The sequence below is a fragment of the Hyalella azteca genome, unplaced genomic scaffold (assembly GCF_000764305.2).
Source record: "Hyalella azteca isolate HAZT.00-mixed unplaced genomic scaffold, Hazt_2.0.2 contig8191, whole genome shotgun sequence".
Taxonomy (NCBI): domain Eukaryota; kingdom Metazoa; phylum Arthropoda; class Malacostraca; order Amphipoda; family Hyalellidae; genus Hyalella; species Hyalella azteca.
Genome location: NW_025938290.1, coordinates 111,633 through 127,620, shown reverse-complemented (window position 1 = coordinate 127,620; position 15,988 = coordinate 111,633). Strand labels below are relative to the sequence as shown.

At 39.6% G+C, this 15,988-nt stretch overlaps 1 protein-coding gene across 10 annotated transcripts in view; it reads right to left on the bottom strand.

Moving 5' to 3' along the window:
- Positions 1-284: 284 nt before the first annotated feature.
- The window catches only part of LOC108679695 (myosin heavy chain, non-muscle), a 75,553-nt gene continuing 59,849 nt past the window's right edge, over positions 285-15,988 (bottom strand). For 5 of the 10 annotated variants that reach the window (XM_047881522.1, XM_047881523.1, XM_047881524.1 and 2 more), the window contains 20 exons: positions 15,782-15,874; positions 15,457-15,619; positions 14,969-15,112; positions 13,998-14,104; positions 13,549-13,656; positions 13,103-13,263; positions 12,788-12,950; positions 12,204-12,483; positions 11,678-11,900; positions 9,504-11,514; positions 9,083-9,271; positions 8,552-8,721; positions 8,127-8,298; positions 7,410-7,880; positions 7,087-7,233; positions 6,583-6,789; positions 6,283-6,438; positions 5,653-5,816; positions 4,577-4,755; positions 1,882-1,968 (listed from right to left, as the gene is read on the bottom strand). In XM_047881522.1, the coding sequence (XP_047737478.1) occupies positions 1,949-1,968; positions 4,577-4,755; positions 5,653-5,816; positions 6,283-6,438; positions 6,583-6,789; positions 7,087-7,233; positions 7,410-7,880; positions 8,127-8,298; positions 8,552-8,721; positions 9,083-9,271; positions 9,504-11,514; positions 11,678-11,900; positions 12,204-12,483; positions 12,788-12,950; positions 13,103-13,263; positions 13,549-13,656; positions 13,998-14,104; positions 14,969-15,112; positions 15,457-15,619; positions 15,782-15,874 (5,328 nt within the window). In that variant the 3' untranslated portion in view covers positions 1,882-1,948. Of the gene's footprint in view, positions 1,969-3,960; positions 4,132-4,549; positions 4,756-5,652; positions 5,817-6,282; positions 6,439-6,582; positions 6,790-7,086; positions 7,234-7,409; positions 7,881-8,126; positions 8,299-8,551; positions 8,722-9,082; positions 9,272-9,503; positions 11,515-11,677; positions 11,901-12,203; positions 12,484-12,787; positions 12,951-13,102; positions 13,264-13,548; positions 13,657-13,997; positions 14,105-14,968; positions 15,113-15,456; positions 15,620-15,781; positions 15,875-15,988 lie in introns of all 10 variants that reach the window. The other 5 variants (XM_047881517.1, XM_047881519.1, XM_047881518.1 and 2 more) reach the window with 5 other exon arrangements.

Sequence of the window (15,988 nt, the reverse complement as noted above, 5' to 3'; positions counted from 1 at the left end):
GTCGTTTGCTTTACAAATTATTTCTTAAAGTTTACCCAGTTAATTATTGCGACTGAGCTTGAAGCATCTCGTTAATGACAACTATAGGACATCTTTAACTGTTGGCAGGAGCTTGTTCAAGTAAAAAACTGTTTTGCCTCAATTCTGGCCCATTGAAATAAATTAGCACTTGTTGCGTTATATCGCGTATCAGATCATCTGTTAAAGACTATATTAAAAGACGCTCGTAATCCGCTGCGGCTACTCTTCATTACTTAGGCAAACATCTTTGAAAGTAAAACAAATTTGTCAGGGCATTTATTGAAAGATGTGAAATATTTATTTCCAAATGCATTCGGTAGGAAATTGGTCTCGAAAACTCTGGAGATCATTCACTTCATCAAATTTATTTCATAGCCCGCACTATAAACCGTACTGTAAATAAATATATTTTCATTTAAATATTAACAACATTAATCACGGTATCTACTTGAGGCCAATTTACATCCCATGAAGCCAGCCCATGACAATTTTTATTACTAAAAGATACCAAAATTTTTCGGGGCAAAGTTTTCAAGCACTCTGCAAACAGCAGTTACATAGAAGCACCTCAATCAATCGTCGTAAGAGCTACTTAGGCACTATATTTAATCTATCTTATATACGGAAACGTTTCAGACGCATTAAAAGTATGGATAATGGAGTTATACTTAATCCAAGAAAGTTTAAATTTCCCCCACTAGAATTGGACGCATTAATGGAATATGTATTTGTGTTCGTTTATACGTTACAAAGTGTAGATACAACACAAGAAACTAAAATTGTAAACTTATATTAGCATCGGCGCTCATTAGTCAAATCACATGCAAGAAAATACGTTCGATACATGGAAATAATTTGGTAAAGTGTGCAAGGCAGACATTTTACTTCAACCCAAATTTTCCTATCAGAACTCAAAATAGAGGAAGACTACATATTAGGATGCGTCATTGTACAAAATCTGAGCATCAAACCGCACTGTGAAGAATTCACAATAGTACAATAGGATGACAATAGTCGAGAATATATTGACAAAACGTAAAAATTGACTTGTGCTCGTTAATTCAACCCGAAGAAATTAAAAACGGAGAAACTATCAAAAGGAAAGGTCATGGGGTATTGGTTAAGTACAAGATTTTATTCCCTCACCCCATGGAATGTGAATATTTAAGATGAAAAGCTGACGCGATGACCTCCTCCAATTATCAGTTCCTACGATATGGCATCTTTACTGTGTCAACGTCAATTCCTCTTGGCGAGAAGAACTCACATTTCATGCAGCTATAAAAGTATAAAGGATATTCAGCTGTGAGCAGACGTTGAGAAGGCAAGGAGGAGACAGCACATCAAGTAAAATCGGTACAAAAATATCTTCTATGGTGAAATCCAGGCTGCGGTTAGATTTTCCAGACCTCAACACCCAGTAACACCAGATGGAAGAACAATCACTAAGAATCTAGAACACTAACAAGCAAATGGGATAACTTTAAAACCTTAGGCCGTGTAGAACAAATATTTTGGAACATATAAATCCAAACTTCATCAACTTTATATGTTAATTTGATTTCAATAGTTACTTAAAAAACTCATCTCCTAAGAAGAATCCAATGACTAAATAACATCCGAGTTCATCTTCAAAAAAAAAAAATAATAATAATAATAATAATAAAAATAATAATAATTTCCGCAGTTTTCCAGTCTCCATACGTTGTGTTTCTGAAATAATATCCGATGAACCATGCAATATCTGACAACTAAGACACTTCTATCGCAGCCGTGCATCATCTGACGTCTAGAACGCAGAGTTTTGTGAAGACACATCACTTGGTGGCCTCCTCCTCGATATCGACGGAGTCGTCCGCGTTCTGGGAGTCATCGCTGGCCGTAGCCACGCTACCACGCTTCACTCCAAGGAAGTCAAGGCGCGAGCTCAGCCCTCCACCACCCCTTCTGTCGCAAAAGACAAGCAATTCAGAAATACTGAGATCATATTCCAAGACTAAACTTTATCCTTGCCAACAGAATGAATTAGTGTTGATATAATTTATACATCAAATTTTTATCGAGATATTTGCAATTCACTTTAGTTACGGTTAGTTTACACTCGGTTAGAGCACTAGCACGATGGACAAAGTTCCACGTGTTCAAAAACGTGGTATGATTTTAATCAGAATCATTGCGATCTTGGATTAGAATCAGCGAGCGTTGGGAAAACGCAATTACGGTGAACATTAGTCTGGGACTACCAGCCGATAAATTCATTCTTAACATTAATAAAAAAAATAGCAAGCAAGTAAATATATACGGTTACTACATACTAAAAAAGGTGTACTTGTCAAAGGATGCGTAAACGATAGATTAAAAACGAAATAATTCCTAAGAAATTAGTTGTTATAGGAGTACTAATAAAAAAGACGTGAACGGTCAGACTCTTGGATGACAATTTCAAATGAAAGTTTGACAAGTTTTCAAGTTAACCAAAGTTTCGTGAAACAATGAGGCAGATTGATAAGTATAATTTCAAACTACCTGACACTATTTACTGAAAAAAAAAAGAAATTCCTCAATAAATTTAGGAATTGGTGCAAGCAAAAAAGAATTAAGCAGGAAAATGTGGAATCTAAAAAGTAGATTATAGAGAACCAAGAGATAAATATAATCTATAATAACGCGTATAAGGTCGCTGATGGAAATTAATACAGCAAACAATTGTCTTTCACAGAATTGTGATAAAAAATTAGAATCAATTATTTTAGCAGACAGAAAAGCAGTGGATACGAGACTACAAATAAATAAATGGAAGAAAGCTGCATCTAAATAGTTGTTCAAGGACAGGTTTAAGGCGAATTTGACTAAAATATAATTACACAACAGCACTCGTAATATTTAAGGAGTTGGTAAATAAAATAAGGAATCGAAGGAGATAGGATACAATAAGAAATGGCATGAGTGACCCACAGTGTTCATTAGCCACAACAAAATTAGATAAACAGCAAACGGTACTAACGATGGACATTTCCGTGAGCACCGACTGTGAAAGACAAACCAAACGTTAACAAAGTATAATTGAGAGTTAGATATTGTACTCTCTTCAATGTTTTCAGCAAAGTCATCAATTCCTTTGTTGGATAGCTAAGGGATTAGTAGATTGCGTATCTTCGACTTTTAAGTTATTTAATATCGATCAATTATTATTTAATATCGAAAGAACATATATATATATATATATATATATATATATGTGATATATAAGAAGAACAGCGAAAGGCGAAAATCCGGACAGCGGAGCATTTAGTTGTAGTTTGTTGCACTTTATGTGAAGTTAAATTTAGCTATTCGGTGAAATTAGGAAGTTCGTGTTACATAAGGGTAACCGAGGCATTATCTGTTCGCGGTCCTTAACTCTATCCCGCCGTATGTCACTCTCCGGGAACATAACTTTAAACTTGAGTTATACGTAAACTATTGCGTGTAGCAACCTGAGGACATTTGTACGCAACAGAGAACATTTTAAAGTTGTCGTACGTGGGGCCGACATTAGTACAAGTAATTTTGCGCTCACTAGAACGTATCCTTTTTGGGATATAGGCTTGCGACAATATTGCTCCGGTTACTCATGTCAGGCGGTAGAGGGATAAAATTGCCCAGCTCCATATGTTCTCTTGCAAAAATAAACGAAATCGATGAAAATCAACCAACAAATTAAAAACGAAGTAATTGTGTTAGTCAAACAGTGCACAAACGAGTTGCTGCCCTAAATGAGTAATATGTCAATACAATGTTCTAAGAAAATTTTAACAACTGTCAAGATAACATTTTCGCACTAAAATGCATACATTATTTTTCAAACTAGAAAATTTACGCAGAGCACATAAAGTCCACATGTTGTTAAAAAAGCACATTCCTCTGTGAAACACAACGGTACACAACGCAACGAAGTACCGCTACTGCAGCTGAGACGGTCCGGCGTCCTCGGAAGTGTCCGAAACAGAAGCCAGGTCCAGGGGATCTGAATCTAAGATATTGGACGCGGAAGCGTTGCGGGAAAGCTTCCCTAAACCTCGGTTGGTCCTCCGACTCAATTGATTGAGTAGCTTCTCTGCCTCCGCTTGACTGAAGAGGCAAAGATGAAGTGAAAAATGAATATGAATGAGGGTGGAAATGTTGAGAAAATAAACACTAAGAGCGTGTGAATCGACTTGGAGTAGGATGCAGAATTTTCAATCAGAAAATAAAGTAAGGAAAAACTACGGTCAGATGTCGAAGAGAGATATAAAATAGAAGTAATATCTATCAAAGTTCAAAGAAAAAGTCACAGAAAGATTATGGATTAAAACGGCAGAAGTAGAAGATGAAAATGGTGCAAATGGTGAAAAAAAGTTGAAAGTTTCATGAAGCACCAACATAAGGTGTTCTCCACATTGATGCAAAGCATGAAAAAACTATTCACAATGCGCGTGCAGATGCTGAAGTGAGGAAAGGAGCCCACACGGCGCACACTACAAGCGGGGCTGTAGGAAAAAATTATTACCGGCCATAGAATATCATGCGTGGTTACTGTTGTTGGTAGTATTGTTGCTGGTGACATTTTGAGGATCCTCTGCAGCAACATCCTTAGAGGCATTTCCATCGGCTACTTCTTCGCCATCGCTCGTATCGGTACTGTCGCCGGCGGCACCGGCTGCCTTCAATACCCGGCTCACGGATGAGGTTGAGTACTTACTGAACTTAGTATTTCTGCGGAGTGATTGGCAATACAACGAGTCTATTCGTACTCTGGGCAGGTTTCAACATCGATCAGGCATAAACTACTTGTACTCGCGAAAGCCATGCATTAGTTAGTAAGTGGTAAGCGAGGTGTGAAATTTGTGATGGTGAACCATTCAGTATTATGGCGAAGGCAGCATCTTTGTTATCGAAATATGATTCGTTCGAGATAAGGCAACAAAAATGAGCGCAAGTACAGACAATGTCGATGCGCAGACCACAGGCTTACTTTGCTGTCACTTCCAAGTAAAGGAAAACGTATTACAGAAAATTCCACAATGTACGTTAACACGTAGTTTGTACCTACAGTAAATTTTCTCGTATTATTGAACAAAGTTAGAACTTTTGAATTGTCGTTATACTATTGTAGAAGTAATAACGATTAAGTAACTAAGAATTGAAAAGCGTGAAGGTGTAAGTATTATTCCCATGAGTGATTCTGAATTTGTGAACACCGTAGTCCTTCAAAATGATTTTAGCGACAAAAAATAGAATACAAACTCTCGATAAAAAAGAGCACCCCCAATTTAACAAGAGGACTTTCGATGATCACTTCTTCCATCGGTATAAAAAATAATAATGGACATTGAATGGCGAACACATCTGTTGATGCCAATATACTGGCGCACAGCGTTCCAGGTAATTTCCAGCTTTAATTACGGTAAAAGAAATTTTCTCGGGAAAAAATGACTGATTAACAGAGCAGCTGAAACGAATTTGTGCTAGCTTTAGCTTGAGACTGCATCGCCAAGAAAGCCTTTAGCACTTATGTTAGTACAGACTTACAAGAACAGCGCCGTCTGCAAACTTGTTATATTTAAAACATGTTTAAATAAATTTCCAAATACAATTTAAACAATAACTCACCTTAGTTTGGTCTTGAGAGTGGAGATCTCGCGATTTTGGCTTTCTTGAGCCTCCATCATATCTTCAACTTCTCTCTGTGCCTTACGACGCTGCATTTTCTCCTTGCTCAGCTCATCCTCAGTCTCTTCCATCTGGCGCTTGAGTTGCTTGACGCGGGAATTCGACTGCAAATTAATAGTGATTAATGATCAGCGTCTCTGATGATGCGTCTTCCAACCAAAGTACCGAATATGAGGCAATTTTGAACAAGTGAACTCATATGACAATTGGCATGAGAAGAATTTATTGACAGTTTTAGAATACTGGAAAATTTTTCTACCACAGTCGTATCGAGTAGTAAGAATTTGGTTGTATTTTTCGAAATGATCTCCGTAACTACATATTTTTTCTTCAAGCATATTTGATAATTTTCTTATTTCTACAACTGAAAAGTTGAAAGAGGTAACTCGGTGACTTGACAAGAAAATATTTGCAAGAACCCCATTGTCTGCAATATGTTAAGAACGTTTATCATGCAAACAAAAATGTGGCGCTATTTGGAATGAAGCAACTGTAAATATTAAATATTGGTGAATGATTATATTTTAAATATTCCCACTTTGAAACGAGGAATAATTGGCAAAGTTTTACCTTATCCAGTTGCTCCTTGTACTGGTCGGCGTGTCGTCGCTCGTCCTCGACTTGCATGAGCAATTCTTTGAGTTTCTTCTCAAGTTTGCGGTTGCCTTTAGCTTGCGCGAGGCGCTCTCTTGACTCAACCTCCAATTGTTCCTCAAGATTGGCCATCTGCGACGGGACATTCATATATGAACATCGAATTTGTTGTGCATGAGTAAAGAATATCTGAACATGAAAAGGGATTAGATTTTTTATAACATCGTGGAATTTTGATTGGACTTTACTATCAATTTTTTAAGTTTCAGTATATACCTTGGACTCTAGGGCAGCAATCGTGGATTTAGTTTTGCTTCTGATCTCTCCCTCGAGCTCGGCGAGTTTGGACTTGTGTTCCTTGTTCTGGCGCTCGAGCATGGCACGATGGCCCTCCAGCTTGACCACAACGGATTTCTCAGCGTTCAGGTCCGTCTGCAGTTGTTCGTTGCTCAGCTGAATCTTGCGCATGCGATCTGCCATTTCCTGTACACAAATTATAACAGATGGTGAAAAATTTATGCAATAAAGATACAAAGAAACGTATTTACACTGAATGGAAAAAGAAAATGTCTCGTCATTTTATTCTCGCCAATCATAATTTGGAAATAACTACATTTAACAATGATTAACAAATAACATTTTGCCTAATTTTAATAAAATTTGAAATTAGGCAGGGCAATTTAAAATGAGGCAAAGTTATTCTGAAACGGTGAGCTAGAGAGAATAGAGAATAACAACCTATTCGTTAACTCTTCTCATATGATGAATAATGATACTCACGGCAACGTTGCTCTGCTCGTCTTCAAGTTCCTCTTCAAGTCCAGCGATCCTGGCTTCCAGTCTCTTCTTCTCATCAGCACCAAGAGTCATCTTGCTGGTGTATTGGTTCAGCTCCTCTTGAATCTCATCGCGCTCACCTTCGGCATTCTGTCCCGAGGAACATATTAAAATATGAAATAAGATAGAACAAATTAGCTACTATTTTAAAATTTCAACTCATTTATGAAGTAAATTCAAAATTAAAAAACAACAATATCAACTACCAGCGTACACATGCTTCATGGCAATGAACTACCACCACACGCGTAACATTTTCAACCAACCTTCTTGGCCCTCTCGGCGCTGGCCAGATCTTCTTGGTACTGAATGAGCTCAGCTTCCATAGCCTTAATTTTCCTCTCAAGTTCCTTGTACTGGGCTGACAGCTCTTCGCGAGATGCACGTGATTCATCAGCCTCTCGCTGGTACTCCTTGAGTTGACCGCTAACTCGCTTGATCTGCTTGAGAGCGTCCTCCTTCACTTTGCTGCTCATCTCGAGCTGAGCTTCCAAGTCCTTCAAGTCACCTTCGAGCTTCTTCCTGCCAGTAACAGCCATAGTTCGCTGCTTGCGCTCTTCCTCAAGCTCGGCTTCGAGTTCACGCAGTTGCTTGATGAGAGCTCTCCTCTTCTCCTCGCCTTGCTCCTCCCGCGCCGTCAGGTCGCGCTCAAATTGGGCCTTCATCGCCTGCATGTTGACTTCCAAGCGCAGTTTAGCGTCCTCTGTGAGTTGTAGCTCGTCCTCCAGCTCCTCTATCTGTTTGTACAAATCAGAAAGTAAACACTAACATGAGAAAAAATAACAGAAAGTCAAGAAGCATGGACACAAAACTATTTTCACTAATTTGTAATAAACTTGCATCAAAATATGTAAAAATTAGATGTCAATATTATAAGAAAGAATATTATCTAGATGCCTACTTTCAACTAGGATGGTTTTCATGGAAGCTGGCATATGAGATAATTCGGAGTGAAAATTTTAAGAATTGAAATGAACCATCACCTGAGTCTTCTGTTCAGCGAGCTGCGACTCAAGAGATCGTTTAGCCTTCTCGAGCTCGTGCACGTTCTTGTCAGCGGTGCCGCGTGTGGAGACCAGATCGTCAAGCTCCACCTGCAGCCTCTTGCGGGACATGTCCACCTCTTCCAGACGCTCCTGCATCTCCTCCACCGATCTGTTCAAACTCTCTTAACTTAGAAACACGGCATTCTAACCCAAACACTTTCCAAGCAGTAGGAAATGTTAATTGATCATCTAGATATATTTTAGCCATTATGAGAAATGTTGATTGTTGAAGTAGATATATTTCAACAATTATAGGTAAGTATCAACAACGAAGTTTTATACGTACAAAAGCTTCCGTCTAGAGGCAGAACACAAACATACAGACTATATCTAATATTTCAACAAATTATATCGGTTCTAACCGGTTGAGAGAAAGAATCTTCGTTTCCTTCTCACGAGCTTCTCGCTCGGCCATTTCTTTCTCTTGAAGGCAGCGCTCGTAGTTGGCCTTCTCTTCATTAAGCAGCTTGTCGAAATTGCGTTGCTTCTTTTCCAGCTCCACTACCTTGCCACGGTTGGTGTCAATGTCGACCTGAGGAGTAAAAATTTTACATGAAAGCAAAAAATATCAATAAATAAAATAAATAGAAAATATGAAGGTAAGAATGGTAAAACTAGCTGAGATAAGAATGTTATTCAGTCATACGAAAAATATAAAAAAATAGGGAAATGGAATTAAAAAGAAAATACAGAGAAGCAACTAAATTAAACTACCTACTCATTTTAAAGCTCACTAAAATGTCGAAAGAGATTAACAAAATACACGAGCTATGCGCCAGGCAAAATTTTGTAAAACGGTCAAGAAGAAACCTTTAGAACTCAATTATAATACACAATAATATACGCCATGGGTTACTGAACGAGATAATTTTTCGCTAAAAATATACACTTACTTGAGCATCTTCAAGCTCAGCCTGAAGCTTCCTTCTGCTCTTGTCTAGTTTCTCATTGAGTGCTTGGAGTTCAGCAAGACGGGCTCGGAGTTCCTCAAGCTCCTTACTCTGTCGTTTTTTGGTCTCCTCGAGCTGCAGCGAGTTGTTGGACTCTTCCTCGGCACGCTTCTTAGCCTCATTCAATTGAACCTGAAAATCGAGAACCTCTTCACAGATTTCCGTAATAATGTACAGAAAACTATATGGATAGTATCATAATAACACATCATAATAAACAAAGGAATGCCGAAAAATATTGTTTCGCTTATAAAAAATACAATCAAGAACGGTAATGGGTTCATTAAATATACAATATTCTATGGACTTTAAATGCAGCACTGAGAATAAGCCAATCGACAGAAAGCTTTCTTCGACTGCGCACCTGGAGGGTGGCGACTTGCTTCTCTAGGTTTCTTTTGCTGCCTTCTTCCTCTTCAAGAACCTCTTGAAGGTGTGCTTTCTCTTGCTCAATGTTCCTCAGTTTGGTGTTGAGAGCGAGCTTATTGCGGGTTTCCTCTTCAAGCAGGCCTTGTGATTCGGCAAACTGAGCTTCTAAATTCTTGAGTTGATTAGCGGCAGCCAGGGCTCTAGACTCAGCCTCCTCCATCTGCAAAGAAGCTGCGCTGAACTCTTGTTCAATCTTGGCAAGTCGTTCCTGGAGTTCCAGGCGTTGGCGTTCGCTATCGCCAGATTTGCCTTGAAGCTCAGCGATTTGGTTTTCCAGCGCTTTACGTTTTTTGTCACTTTCGAGCCGCGCACTCTGAAGAGCCTTCAAGTCATTAGCAAGGTCCGCGTTCTCTGCTTCAAGCTGTGCTTTACTCTTATCGAGACTAGCTTTAGTTTTCTTGAGCTGATCGATCTCCTGATTGAGGTTGGCAGTCATGTTGGCGTGTTTATGACGCAATTCGGCAATCACTTGTTCATGAGAAGCTACTTCTTCTTCAAGGGATCGTTTCAGCCCAGCCAATTCTTCTTCACGCTTAGTCCTGAGCTCCTGCTGTGCTGCAGTCGTATCAAGGGAATCCAAAAGTTCATTCTTTAGAGCCTCGAGTTCCTCGTTCAAATCGCGCTTTTGTTTTTCAGCTTTACTTCTGAGGCCGCGCTCCGATTCCAAATCTTCTTGAAGTTCATTGAGTTGTGACTCGACTTCGCGAAGATGCTTCTGCAGCTGGGACTTCGATGCGACTTCTTCATCGACTCTCATCATGGCCTGCGCAAGTTCCTCCTCACGTTTGGCCAGCTGTATTTGAACCTCATGTGTATGATTTTTCTTTTCGTTTATCTGTTCTTTAAGATCATTGAGGTCAGTTTCGAGCTTTCTCTTGGTGCGCTCCAATTCAGTCTTGCTGTCGAGTTCTTTCTTGATGCGTTCTTCCAATTCTCCAATCGTAGATTCGTGTTTAGCTTTAAGTTTCATCAAGTGTTTGGCTTTCTCTTCTTCTTCCACCATGGTGCCAGACACATCAGCAATACGTTCCTCTAACATTTTCTTCTCTTTCAGAAGTTTTTGATTAGCGTCATCAATGACTGCAAATTCTTCTTCTATCTTTTTGATTTTAGCATCACACTGAACTTTCTCCAGCTGCAACTTCTGGCGAGCAGCTTCTTCTTCTTCTAGCTGTTCCTCCAAATCTTGAATCTGGGTCTGGAGTTTTTTCTTGTCTGCGTTCAGAGTTGAACTTCTCTCCTCTTCTTCTTCGAGGCGCGTTTCCATGTCATGTAGAATCTCCTCCAGTTCCTGTTTACGTGCAAGTAGCCGAGCGCGCATTTCTTCAGCTTCAGCGCACAGCTCAGTTTCAGCCTGCAGTTGTTCAGCCAAAACGTTCTTGTCTTGCAATGCCTGGTTGAATTTCCTCTGCACTTCTTCCACGACCTTCTTTTGACTTTCCAGGTCATTCATGATCTGCTTCAGTTCATCTTCCTTCTGCGTGAGCTTTTCTTCCTGCTTGGTGACCTGCAGCAGAGGTTTCACTTTGGTGTACAAGCGCCACCACTGCCAGTTTCGCAGCTTCAGGTAAGCAGCACAGTTTCGCTGGATGATGCGGATCGCGTTGAGCTGCTGCAAGCGCTTCTGATAATTGCGCCGTGCCAACATACCGCGGCAGAATGCTTGGAACTGAACAATTAGGTCCGTCATTTTGATGTCTCTCTCCTCTTCCAAGGATGCCAGGACACCTGCTCGCAAGAATATCTTGCTTTGACCTATGCGGTAGAGATTTGGCTCCAGCTCAATTGCCTGAATCATCATCTCGCATGCTTTTTTGCCGTCCATGAAGCCCTTCGGGATGACGTTGGGCGTCAGAAGTTCATACCGTTGTCGGAATTCTTGGAAGGGGATGCGGTTCGGGAAACCTTGACGACAGATACGGATACCTTCCAGCACACCATTGCACCTGAGAATATATAGATTACGTAAAATTGAATAAAATTGATAAAGAGAGCAGAGCATAAGTCATCAGCAAAAAAAAAACATCCGAAACCAGCAATATAAGTCAATGTTCGTTAACAGCGTTAAAAACAGCAAGGAACTCGATGAAAATTCTCATTTTGGTTTACCGAAGTTGATCCAGGACGAGTGCAGCATCTATCTTGCCGGCACGCTTCTCGTGGTTGGGGATGATGCAACGGACGAAGTTGGGGTTGGTGTTGCGCAGCGTGCCCATGAGTTTGGTAAGCTGTTCCTTGTACAGCTGGCTAACTGTGCGGAACATTCCCTTGCGAGTGCGGGTTCCAAACTGGCTGTCGCCCATAGCTTGTTGAGCCATGCCCACGATCTCGGCTGAAAATAATACAATAATATTCGTTGTAATTAGATAGCAAAAACAATAGTACGGTTTCAAGTGCATTTCAGAGCAATGAATCGTCTGAAACATATAATTAAAAAATATTTCGAATTGCCTTTATTCATGAACGTGATTGAGGCGTTGCCGGTAGAAACAGATGAAATTATTTGACACGTATAGGGTTAATCCTATTACATAAGAAATGTACAAATTACTAACATTTTACTTCACCCAGCGCGTATCTCATAGTAATAAGGGCATGGATGTACGCCTGAAATATTTTTGAGACTATTTCTCACCATCCTTCCAGATCTGGACGATGTACGGGTCACTGGACGTCTGCATGAGCAACACAACGTGATCGTTGAGAGGGTCCATGTTCTTCATAAGCCACTGGTGGCCGGAGTAGTCGACACGGCCAGCGTAGTGCACAATGGCGAAGTCTGCTTTGTCACGGAACTCGGATTTGCAATACTTGGGGTGCACAGAATGTGACGTGTTCAGTTTCTCGATGAAAGTTTTGTCCGTAGCTTTTGGGAAGAAACACTCCTCGTCCAGAAGCGCCAAGATTCCCATGGGCTGGTGGGGAATGAGAGTTGATGAGTATGACAGCACGATAGCATGCTAAAAAATATCGTTGGAAAAATCCAAGGAGGGAAAAACAAAGTCCACTGAAACTATAATGATTATGAGTAAAGAACGATGTATAAGTTGAGAGATATTAATTTTAGATGCGTGTGTTTAAATTAATATTTTAACTTTAGTAATTTAAAGGTCTTTAAATAGAGGCTCAGGCTAAACAAATCCATATGCACGTAAAATAGGTTAGGTTATTAGGCAAAAAATATACACATATATAAAAAAAAGTGGACGTGGAGGCAACCTTTTCGATAAGATCGATGGTAGGCTGGAGATCGAGGCCGAAATCAATGAACTTCCATTCGATGCCTTCGCGCTGATATTCTTCCTGCTCCAAGATGAACATGGTGTGGTTGAAAAGCTGTTGCAGTTTCTCGTTGGTGTAGTTGATGCACAGCTGCTCGAAACTGCAACACAAAACTTGGTCAATTATGTTACTAAAGTTACTATTTAATGTAGTTAATAAAAATCCTTTCAAAATAAATTTACTGTCTGTAATGAATGTTATCAAAGAAATATGACAGAAAAAGTAATAGAAACTAAATAGAAATTGCAAGACCTGTTCATGGCGAAGATTTCGAAACCAGCGATGTCGAGGATGCCGATGAAGGAAGCTCCCTGGCGCTTGGTTCTGTCTAGGGACCTGTTGATCCTCATCACAATCCACTTGAAGAGGCGTTCGTACAGAGCCTTGCCGATGGCCTCCACGGCAAACTCGCACTTCACAAGGCCAAGAAATCATGATATAAATGAATTGAAAACATGCAGTAGGGGCAAAAAAAAACGTGTAAAATAAAATGCTCCTAGAAAAACTTGATCTTTTCAGACGGCGAGAAATTGTCAATACACGTGTTTAAACTTCAACCCTCGTCAGACAACGATACTTAAACTTGGTACGATTATAACGTTGGAGAATTATGCAGCCTGACAAGGGTTGAATAAACTTTCTGAAGATTATGGTATATGAAAATAGAAAAAATTTGTGCACATAAGACGACATCTAACCTGCTCCTTGTTCTGGGCCTTGGTGACGGTCTCACGACCGACTTTGATGCGAGGTTTGATGAAGCCTCTCACGAAGTCTGTCACATTCACGCCCAGCAAATGAGCCAACTGAAAAACCAGATGACGTCAGCAACCGAAATACGTAACAATAACTTTGTTTTGCAACACAGGTATGAATTTTTCCTTCATCATATATTACTAATTTTCTGGAATGAAATTTCTCATGATTTCGGACCCAAAAAATGTATATGCAAACCCATCAGCACGAATATTTTATATACAGTAATACTGGAGATTAACATGAATAAGCCAGAAAATATTTCTGCAAACCCCACTTCTGAAGACAGATAATTAAGTTTTTAATAAGATCCATAAAACACTAATGATTGAAATTAATGACCTGTTGAAACAATTATGTTAATATAATACTATTAATTGATATATAAGACCTGCTGAGCGACGGTGTTGTCAGGCAGCGTGGCCTGATCAGAGTTGCGCTCCTGCTTGAACTGCATGTTGCCGAACAGCAAACAAGCGGACACAGTGCGGAACACAGCTGAAAAATTTACCATCATTCTTAAACCTTGATTTGTTTTATAACACGTTTGGGTACAGACGAGATTTCTTTACATTTAATTGCTTCAGGGTCCTCCTACATTTTTTGTATGAAAATGTTCAAAAAAAAATTACACAAATGACGGAAAACCTTAAATAGATGTTCAAAGCTCGAGTTGACGCTGCCATTGTCCAGAAACTAGAACAGAGTTACTTTGTCAATAATATCCATCACCTTAAATAATTGCGTGCGATCGTCGAAATAATAATAAATTAAAAACACTCGTACCTAAGGCCACAATGAATATTGCACTGCCCAATCAGTCAACAACATTCCATAATATTGTCACTAATGATATGCGTTTCAATTTATACACATTAGCAGAGAATACGTAGTAATGCTTACTAGGAATACGTCAACTTAACCATGAAACCGATCTTTACTTCAAAATTTTCAACAATTATTTTATTGGAGTTCAAGATGAGAGGAGTTATCTACAAATTATCATACGCTATCATTCGATTTAACCCTCTACCGCCGTATGTTACTCTTCGAGAACATAACTTTCAACTTAAATTGAATGTAAACTATTGAGTGTAGGTAGCAACCTGAGGACGTTTGTATGCAACAGAGAACATTTTAAAGTTGTCGTACGTGGCGGCAACCATCAGTGCAAGTCATTTGGCGCTCACCAGAACGTATCCTTTTTGGGAAGTAGGCTTGTGACAATATTGCATCGGTTACTCATGTCAGGCGGTAAAGGGTTAAGCATTAAATAAAAAGTATTTGTGAATCATCAGATGAAAATATAAAAAAGTCTACATGATATAGAGAATTTAACTAAAGGCTTTAAGATAAACGTACAGCTAATGTCCTCCTCGCCCATGCCCATGATCTGCATGGCGTTCACGGTGGACTGGAACTCCTGGACGTCGTCCATGGACGGCACGACGACCTTGCCCGCCGTCAGGAAGGTGTACTTCTTGGCGTCCTCCAGCAGGAACTCCTCTGCAACAAGAAATTCGTGAGGTTTGTAAGAATTTTGCAGGATTCGTGGGAATTATATGTGAAAACAACTCTTCCAGACAGAAGTAATCATTGAAATCATACAAATTACAATCATACAATAAATCTTTCAGGGTGTACTTCTAGAGTTCTCCAGCAGAAACTACTCTGCAAGATGGTAATTCGTGAGATTTCTTAAATCTCCCCGGCACAATTAGTCGTTAGAACAGACTTTGCCATCCTAGAAATACAACTAATCACGAATTGGTTGTTTTCATAGAACAGAATTACAAACAAAATAGAGCAAATAAACACATATGTTCAAAGAAGGTAATAGAAATCCTTACTCTTCATGGCGGGTGTAGCGCCGGAGAGGAGCTGGTAGAAGATATGGAAGGTGCGTTCATCGCTGGTTTGTCGGATGGCGCGACTTTTCTCCAGCAAGTAGGTCTCGATGTTGGCTCCAGCGATGAATCCAGAGTTATCGAAGTTGATGCGGATGAACTTGCCCTATTATTAGGGTTAAAAGTTTGTTAAAAAGTTACGGATGAGGACGCTGAAATCTCAGTGGATCATTTAAGGTCCATTTTGGGCGACTAAAACTTTTTTGACAACTTAATAAGTATCAAAATAAAAATAATAAGATTTAGAAAAATATCGAATGAAACTTACAAATCTGGAGGAGTTGTCATTCTTGACTGTCTTGGCGTTACCGAAGGCCTCCAAGATTGGGTTGGCTTGCAGCAGCTGCGCCTCCAACTCTCCCTGTCATGAAACATGGAATTAATGTAGTCAACAACGAAGGAAACCACGCACGAAACATGCAAATAACTACATGTACAATAACTAACAATTTCCAAGCATCATACGACTAAGCCA